Here is a 10,231-nt window from a genome sequence, read left to right as displayed (position 1 = left end):
AAGGTATTGGACATTGGCTTAGTTGGTAACTTGGTATAACTTCTCCTTTTCAGACTAATATAGCAAAACTTGTCAGTTTGTATGAGTTGTTTTTTATTTTTATTTATTTTTAAGCAGAAAGGTGAAATTGGATATTCAATTCCAAAAAAAAAAAAAAAATTCAAATCCCATCCACCCCTCATTTCAAAGCCCTATGCAATTGATTCCCATAAATGCAGGATACCTGACTTATTTGAGTAATTATGTGGTACCCAAATTGAATTTGAGGTTAAGTTTAGATGGAAAATTGGCCCAAATAAGCTCCCGTAGGAGTTAGCTCCAATGGTTGAAGAATTGGACACAAAAACTTCGCATGTAGGAGGTCTTGTGTTCGAGACAGGCCTATGAATTGGGCCAAGCTAGACTAATATCCTTGTGGTTGATCCCTTACCCTTTGGGATGTTAATATGCGTTGAGTTGGGCTTACCTACGGGTGTCTGTAACTAAAAGTCATACAATTGGGGATTGAGTTCAGGAACAATTCGTCCTCCAACCCGATTGAGATCCACCGCATTTCAATGAGTTCGGGGCTAACAAGAAAAAGAAGGGAAGGACAGACAAATTATTGCAAAATAAAGAAAAGGGCGAAGGGCACACCAAAAAAAAAAAAAACACAAAAAAATTGTACAAGAAACACTATTGCTATTTAGTGCCACTAATCGTCAATTTTGACTTTTGTTAATTATTTATATATATATATATAAATTCCAGAATACCCTTAATCAATTATGGGCATATAAAATTTTTAATTTTCCTTTAAGGACATTTTAATCCGTTTAGTCTTCAAATTGAAAAAATGTCTTTATATGCTCAATTTGAAAAATGGGAAGGATTTTTTGAACACCAACATAATTTTTGCACATTATGAATATAACAGATAGATTTTTTTGCTCTTTACCCTAAAGAAAATGGAGAGAAGGAGAGAGTGTGGGTGTGTTTGAGTCATTAAATCATTATGGGTTGTATTTGTATATTCTTTAAAATTTACATCCTATGATGTAAATAATGAAATGTTGGTGGATAGCAGCAGTTTCCGTTTAGATGTGAACATATTCATTAAAAATTTAAAACAAGGCTTTAGGATCACTTATTCAAGCCTGGTTGTACGGGCAACTCCGAAAGCAGCCACCACTGCCACACCGGAAGGGAAGCTACTCCGGCAACAAAGCCACCTCCCATTGGACCCATGAGAGGGACCAAGGTTAGTAGTACCAAACTAGAAAGCCATGATTCTTTAATGTTATAATAATCAGTTGCATGGACTAGCGCAACGCAACGCAAGGTTGCTCCATTCTGACATGGACTACAATAATAGAAGTCTCGTGGATTAATCTCTTTTTATGGAGTCACCTCACCTGTAGTATGCCAATCCCAAAAATAGGATGAGCAATATAGAAAACATGACTAACATAACAGTCACCACAGAAACTCCCTAAGCTGCAGTAAACATTCTTCTCTGTTTATTTTATCTATGTTGTTGTTGTTTACCAAACAACAACATGAGATCAAGAATCTACTTGTTTCCCTCAGGTGAAAATTTTCAGAAAGGAGTCCTACTGGTACAAGGGCACACCATCTCTCTCTCTCTCTCTGTGTTTTTCAGTGTGTGTGACTGTGTGATAATTTTTGTATTGTGTTTCAATGTGCAGGACCAAAAGACTCGCTACCCAGTTGTTGTTCGGTTCAACAAAGTCAATTATGCAAATGTATCTACAAACAACTACGCGTTGGATGAGATCCAAGAAGTTAAATGAGTTATTCTGCAATTGTGATTGTTGTTTTACTGTCATTTTTATCTCTTTCTGAATGGCTTGTCTATGAATGTGTATAATACTTCCCCTGATAACCTCTGGCTATTTTAAACATGTTTTGATCTTTATTTCTTATATATTTTACTAAAATATCCATACTAGGAACATTACTAGCTATAATTTAGTCACGTTATTGATGATATGGGATCCCACAACTTTCACTCGATGCCACGATATTCCATCCCTTCCAACGGGTTTCCTCCACTGTTTGGTTAGTAGGACACTGTATTAGTCAAATTGTTAATGAACAATTCAAGCTCGACTCAACTTAGAGAGCTCATTCAGGTATTCACCATCTAATTGTTAAAGTCTTCTAGTAGTATTTTTTTGGTCCCCTGACTATAAGACTCGCGAACAGGACTTGTGAAAGGAACTCTATTCATTAGGAAGATTCGGTGAACATTATGCCTTGTGAGCAGTGAATAGAATAAGACTCATGAAAATTATAAATTGTAACTGACTTTTGCTAATCGATTAACTCGAGCAAGAGCTTGACTTCAGAATAATCTCGAATTTGAGCTCAAGATTAACTTATTAAATTAACAAGCCAATTGAGTCAAGCTCGAGCTTCACGAGTAGCCATTTAGCTGACCTAAAACACTTACTTGAGGACTCTTTGAGCTTGAGCCAACCTTAGAAACATCTCCAGTCTGCCATGCTTTCCTCAGAATTTCTTATAAAGAAACATAAAAAATGCTTAAACAGAAAAATAACAAAATCAGATGGCAAATTATAAGTTCTATGTTATACAAGATCCTATATAAGTATAAAAAAACAGAGAATTTTATCAATGCATCATATCTAAATGATACTTTATTTTACTTTTCACAAGATTTAAAGATGTCAATGTCCTGCAAGAATAAATAACACTGAACAAATGCCAATTCCATGGGAAAATCCTATGCACTCTCTGTTTCAGGGTTCATTAATGAAGGTTTTCATCTCGACAAATAGAAAGATCAGGTCAGCAACTATCATTAACAAGTTTTGCATGACCAAGTAGAGCGTTCCAGTTCCATGTGAAGCCTTTTGTTATAATAACTGCTACTGAATTTACTACAAAAGTGAAAACAATCTCCGAATTATATTTACCCAAAAACAAAAAAAAAAATATCTTCAAATTATGTCCTTTTAGAGTATATTTAAGATGTCACTTTCGTGTTTTAAACACATACACGATGCCTTAGTTACCTATGGCTTCACCTGTTCGTGTTGAGAACATGAAAAAAGAATCAATAACTTACATGTCAAGCATTTCTTTATTTAGAAAATTTTCCTAAGAAGTTGGAAAGAGAACTTTTCTTCCCATTTCTCTATTCAGTTAATTGCAGCATGCAGAAAATAATATCTATTTTTTAATCGTATTCAGTCTCTTTTTACACTTCATTTTTATTGCAAACCGGTGACCAAATGTTCTCAGAAGCACTAGAGATAATTGTTAAAATACAATTGATAAATTTGCAACAAGTCAAAATGTTTTAAAATGTTTTATGAACCAACTGACATTCTGATACACAGTGAAACAAAATCTTATAACAAAGAATGGAGAAAGCTATTTCGATTGATGTGAGTTGATGGAGAATCTGACCTTCAGAAGGCAAAAAACAAAAAGGACATTTTTTTTTTATAGAACTCTTCCATCCATGCCATCAAGGATTCCTGACCACATTCCCTTCACTGGTGGTAATTGTGCAACAAAAGCATTCCAAGAAGGGTAACCAACACCACTTCCACGAACACGACCATCCATGCGTAGAGATATATACCTACAAAAATGAGCAGAAAGAGAAGCATACTTTCTTCATGCAAACATTCTTATGATAGATAACTACCTCATTCAATCATGCTCAGATTCAAATTTACTTTAGGAGACAAACTCCTTGCTACCTCACCAGCGTATGTGAGAAAGAGCCCTAATTTTCACCAATTAACCATATGTGAAAAATGGAATGACATGCCTTCCGGAAAAAAGAAGAACAAGAAAAGACACAATTACTAAATATTTTTTTAGATTATTGTGTAGTAACATGCTCTTGAAGGATAATTGTTTCACAGTCATCCTTTTTTTTTTCTTTTTTTCTTTTTTTTTTTTCCTAAAAAATAAAAATAAAAATAATTTAAAAAAACGGAGTTCTAGAGCACATAAATGTAGTGCGATTTCATTTCTATAACTAATTTGTAATTTTCCCAGGTATTAAAAGAGGCTTTGGAACTTTGAGGGAGGAACTTTAAAATTAGTGAAATATATACGTAAGTAAAATAAAAGAGTACAGGACTTAGCGGAACCGTAAGGTTGCCCTATTGTGACTTGTGTCACGGGCTCAAAACCGGAAACAACCTCTCTGTATACGGAAAGGTTGCGTATGTCAAACCTTCCCCAGACCCCGCAGTTGGAGGGAGCCTCGTGCACTGGGCAAGCCTTACTAAAAAAGAAATTGACTGGGGGCAACTTCCCCTGCTAAGCCTTTAACGGCTCCATCCCAGGACAGATTTCTGAGTCATTGCCCCACTTTTAATGGTATTAAACAAAATAATGGATTTAATGAACACGTTGCTCTTAAATGCTCAGCCATGTAAAATGCTTTCACGTTGACATATTTCAATACTATTCCAGAAAAGAAGATTGAAAATAAGCAAGGAAAATAGTAATGAGGCACGAAAATGCATAATGTAAGTTGAAACAGGATATATGCATGTCCATGCAAGTAAAATTGATCCTTGGGGTCCCTCAGTTATAGAAGAGAAGTAACACAGAGTACTTACACGGGAGATTCAGGGGAGACATTGGCAAGTTTCTTTTGTTCATCTAGCCACCTGTTGTTTATAAAAGAAAGTCAGAGATTTTATTTTTTATTTTTTATTTTTCATTTCACCCCTTGCAAAATAATAAAATGTACATGTATATTGAAGATAGTCTCTTACATGGACCACTCAGGGGCAAAAACAGGAACCAGTTGCCAAAGCCTCTTCCGCTTGCTAGTTAAATCCATCTCCTCACTCTCTTCAAATTCAAAACTAGGCGAACTCCCATCTGTAGCAAAAGGCACCACAAGCACCCCTCGTTCCAAAAGGCCCTTTGTGAAAGGTTTACTAAGTTGGAAAGCCTCTACAAGGAATGGTGCGGGGCCAGCAAGGATGACAAGACGGGCAATTCCTCTTAAAGCACTAACAGGAATAACCTTCTTTTCGTCCACACGGAGCTTAAGATTGGAGAGGTTTTCTTCTCTTGCAAGTCTAGCCAATTGTGCATTCTTAGCATTATTCTCCCTAGAATAAAGAAAAGCAAAGATAGAGACCGCTCCAATGTCTATGCCAAGACCATTAAGAATATCAGGGACTTCAGCTGCTCTTGATGCATTTACCAGTGCAGAAATCAGCCGTGTCATGGCTATTAGTCCACCAAGAGTCCCACTTGCAATGAAAGCAAGATAAAAGAACATCCGAACAGATCGGAAGGGAGAAAGAACTTCACTCCGTATTTTGGCCGTAGAACTGAAGAACAAATAAAATGATGATTACAACGAGTCCTCACTTGTAAAACTGAACCTGATACCAGAAGCATTTGGATAAACAATAAACCAAGTTAGAGAAGAAACTGAAAAGGTGACCAACCTCATTGTTTAAAAGAACCATTTACTTTTACCACTCAAGCACTTCCATGAACCATTAAAAAACAAAAATAAAAATCACCGATTATATTCTTTGACAAAAGAACATTTATTTTAACCTGTCAATCACTTGTATGAACTGCTGAAGAAAAGGAAATAAGTAAGGGAAAGAAGAAACTAATTTGCATCTGATGCTTGCATCTATAACACCCAAATTCTTGAGGAAGGTCATGCCAACAGTAGAATCGTGTTGATAGAATTAAGTTCACAAAATTTGCCACAAAACAAGCAATGAACAGTATCCATGGTGAATTCAGATATGCATGGTCTAGATGCAATATTTGAACCAATTAATAGGACACCTGGTTTTCTGAAGAAGCCATGTCTGTTTATGAACACTGATGTTATTCAATCAGAATCCACAAATCAAAATAAAAGGAAAGAAAAAAAGAGTCAAATGCAGGGGATTTTTATATTAAGACTGAATATTTATACTGGAGAAGGTTCATCGGAGCAGTCCAGACTCCAAAGGTTTAGAAGCAAGAAGAAAAATAAAACTTGCATACAAATATTCTCAACATTCAATACTAAATTTACAATATATATTTGACTTGTGTAGAATGAACCTGAGAAATCCTTGGAACATTCGATTCATTGGGATTCCTTATCCTGATAACAGACATTTTAAATGCAATAATTTTTAAAATCAGCAGTTAGTGATTGCCGCTTTTTTCATTTTGTTGCAGGAGCAGGTAGCTAGCACCCAACATATAGAGTTTTAGTTTATTGAAATTGAAGACATGCTAGGAAGGAGAAAACTCTGCAGAAATTTGTTTGAATTTAAATTTGTTCCAAGAGACTGTTTTCTCTCAGGAAATTTTGACATTCTTGCAACTTGCAACAGAGCAAAATGAGACTAGAGACTGAAACGAGTTTGACAAATCGATTTGCAAAGCATATGACTAGATTCTTGGTGATCATCAAATCTCTTCCTATAGAAAACAAAAACAATTCATAAAGAATTAATTTAGATTGGTAGGTATCAACTGTGAACACCTCTCAACAAACCATCTCACCAATTTTAGGTCCTCAAACATCTTCTTTCAAATTTAATACCAAAAAAAAGTACTGTTATACAGTTATAAAACTAATTTTGGTCAATAGCACAAACCCTTCATCCGTGTTCTTTCCCTATCGAAGGCATTACTTCTATGAGGATTTTCACTACCTTGGCCTTTTGTTCGTTATTGTAGAATCTTCAATGATTGAACTTGCTTTATATGTGCCTTACCAGTTACTGTGCAATGGAGAAGTCACGTACCTTCACTGCATAAGACCAAACCATTTAAATTAGATGCTCTATCCTGTTTTCACCTCTTGCCGCTACCTCTTAATCCGAGTGATTAACTAGATCTATTTCTTGACACTCCTTGAACGGAGCATTGTTATCTTAGATACACTTATTTAATAGACATGGTTTTTACAATTTAATAATAAAGGGCAAACCCACATCTATTCTTTAGCAGTGATATAAAATTAATTTCAATTTGAAGGGTCACTGGCAAAATCTGCAAAGGAACCTCTTTGTTTGCACAACAAGTTCAGATTCTTTTTTGGAAAGGTAGAAACTGAACTTCTTGTGTAACAAATAACAATGTTCAGTTTCTGTACAGAACATACTGTTTAATCTTGGATCTTTTCAAAATGATCAAGACAAAATCACAAAACTTGTCACTATCAGGATCCATCCAGACACAGCAATTCCCTCATTCCAACTCTCTCCATACTACTAAAAGTTGACCCACATTCTCTCTCTGATATATATATACACATGGCCGCACACTCCATGAACATAACTTAGTATTCGTGCCCTTTCTAGTCTCTACAACATTATGCCATCCTCAACATTCTAGCAACCTACACTCTGCATATGAATTTTCCCATCTTGTCAACAATATGTAATACCCACGATATGCTTCACAACTTAAATCAATGCAATCCTTCCCACCATCATGAGTTTATTAACAATGAATTCATATCTTTTCGATTTAATGGGTATTCGATCTGGTATAGACATTTGCCTAGATACACAAAATTGTTTATATCAAGCAATCAAAGTATTGTTTTCGGCTGGTAAGCTAGACTAGTTTTTAATTCACCTGCATTCGAAATTCAAATACAGTAGTGTGGATGTTATTAAGGCATGAAGTTCATACATCGAACAACCCAAATTATGTGTATGTTCACTTTTTTTTGCTAATCAGTTATCATATCCTTATCCACAAATGCTTGTACGAAATTTTGGTAAGAGCACCTATCATCGCTCATTCACAGCAAAATTAGCATAATCAAACAGCGAACAAAATTGAGAATAAAAATTCACAAATTATACTAAAATTCATGGAATCAATCCATTCTACACGAGGAAGAACTTATTCAAAATTGAACCAAGCAAATAAGACTTTACGTACATATAAAGAGTAAAGACAGATATGTATACACACATACATACATACATATATGATAGAGAGTACCTGATTTCGGTAGAGGAAGAGGGCTTATTGGCGGCAAAACATGTGATGGAGGAGGAGAGTGGTGGGCTTGTAGTGCGTGATATGCGAAATGCTGAATTGATGGAGGGAGTTAACCCAGTGTTCAGATTGCGAATGGAAATCTGGCGGGAAAATCCCAGTTGATAAAAATTAGGGCACCCGATTATGTAGGAAAGTTGAGCCACTGCGGTCATGGCTACTGTCCGCGAAGCAGAAGAAGAAGCAGCAGAACCAGGCAGCAGTTGATATAGGTCGCTAACATGAAACTAGTGCGAGGCTATTCTGCGCTTTGGGTCGTTTGGATGATCATTGTAGTGCCACGGTGCGCCCTTCCACACCCAAAATGCTTATAGTATTTCTTCTTATTCTTCTTCTTTTTCTTTTTCATTTTTTCAATAATGGTCTTAATATATATATATATATATATATATATATATATATATATATATTTATTTATTTATTTATTTGGAATGGTTATTTTCTTTCTCGTAGAAGGAAAAAAATAAACTAAAGTATGTCTGTAATATTTCTGAAACATAATTTAGTAAATAAAACTCCGGATGAAAAAAAAAAATTTAAGAGATTCAATGATTCAATGAGTAATGGTCTTTTGACTCATTTTTGTTAAATTTATTTTGAACTATTAAAATAATTTGAGAGTAAAATTATAGAACATATTAATAATTTAGCTTTTTGTTATACAAACTGTGACAAGCTCGTGTAGAGCAATTTTTGCACCACGTTAAACTAATGACGATTTTTTAAAATTTTATGTTAGGTTAAAGTAGGGATGGCAAAAATTTTCACCCCGAGCTGCCCGTCCCGTTTGAAACAATTTTAGAGAACCGATTACGTAAATGGGATAGGATGGAAGTTGTTTTGAAAAATCTTAAATTTTATAGCGGTTTCGGGGAATGGTTACTTTATCGCAATCTACCCCAAATATATTATAAATTTATTAAATTACTTTTACATACTATATAATATATTATTAAAATAGGTTAAGTATTTATAAAGAAATGGCAAAATTTTCCACCCTAGCGAGTCCGCTCCGTTTGGGGGCGACTTTGTGGAATTGATTATATAAATCGTGATGGAGTTGTTTTGAAAAACTTGATGAATTTTGGGGTTGTTACTCGAATGAAAAAAACTAAACACGAATGAGTATGGGAAATAAGATCCTTACCCTAAACAACTCCATTACCATCCCTAATTAGAATAATTTATTCAAGTTTTTATTCATAGTTCACGTTCAAACCATGTCACGATATTTTTTATTTTTTTTTAAATGACTTATTGTGCTTGCTAAATAATAATAATTATTATTATTATTATTATAGGAAGATATCAACCACCAAAATAAATAAATAAATAATGACTGGAAAGACAGAATATCAGAGTAAATGAAAAGATTTAACACTTAATTTTTAAACTTCTCAAAAGTTTTATACGATCTAAAGTTTTTTTTGCATGATGTTTAAAAAAAAAAAAAATACAATTCATTGAAGTTTTGATTTTTGCAGACAAAGCTAACCGCGGATGAAATGTAAATCAAATGGTTTATTAAGCATTCCTTGCATGATGTTAATTATCATGCTTTTTACAGACACAAATAAGAGTCACAATACAATGAACAGTATTATTATATGCAATGTTTTCTTTGTTAAACTTGAAAACATAGGTATTATATATATATATATATTAGGGTTAGATAGGTAAAATCGCTCAAATAAATCTTCTGATATATGGAGGAAACTAAAATCAAAATATTTATTTAAAGCCACTGTATTTTAAAAAATTTATTTTGAATCTGCTGCAGTTTTTTCGAGTGACAAGTTGAGTTAATGTCGAGACAGTGTTACCAAACCCTAAAAACGGAGTTGCAATTTTTAATCATTTGTTTGTCCTTCAGCCAAGAAAATAAGACTTTATTGGAATCAAATTCTTCAAAGATATAAAATTATGCGAAAAAGGTTTATAAAATGAGAGATATAAAAGCAGTTTATAAAATGATAATTTTAGTATTACATTCCTCATCTACAAAATAATAATAATAATAAATGATTTATTATATTTTTCATCTAATTTGGCGTTATAAAACTTTCTTTGAAACCCCTTCAAATTCCATTACCTTTTAAAATTTCATTATTCTAAACGCGGGAACGAAAATTTTACAAGTCCCGCCACAAGCCCTACACTTGCAACTTCTCAATTCAGCCCA

At 34.1% G+C, this 10,231-nt stretch overlaps 1 protein-coding gene across 1 annotated transcript; it reads right to left on the bottom strand.

Annotated features, from left to right (window-relative positions):
- Nucleotides 1-3,223: 3,223 nt before the first annotated feature.
- Nucleotides 3,224-8,355, bottom strand: LOC132269102 (protein LOW PSII ACCUMULATION 1, chloroplastic). The gene is made up of 4 exons (XM_059770138.1): nucleotides 7,993-8,355; nucleotides 4,773-5,342; nucleotides 4,614-4,664; nucleotides 3,224-3,616 (listed from the first exon to the last, which is right to left on the bottom strand). Exons 1-4 carry the CDS (start codon nucleotides 8,202-8,204, stop codon nucleotides 3,475-3,477), a joined length of 975 nt encoding a protein of 324 aa, XP_059626121.1. The 5' UTR covers nucleotides 8,205-8,355; the 3' UTR covers nucleotides 3,224-3,474.
- Between the last annotated feature and the right edge of the window lie 1,876 nt (nucleotides 8,356-10,231).

This window comes from Cornus florida, unplaced genomic scaffold (assembly GCF_030987335.1).
Source record: "Cornus florida cultivar Cherokee Brave unplaced genomic scaffold, ASM3098733v1 CherokeeBrave_3.0.0_Hap2_Chr08, whole genome shotgun sequence".
NCBI lineage: Eukaryota > Viridiplantae > Streptophyta > Magnoliopsida > Cornales > Cornaceae > Cornus > Cornus florida.
This window is presented reverse-complemented; position numbering and strand designations above follow the sequence as displayed.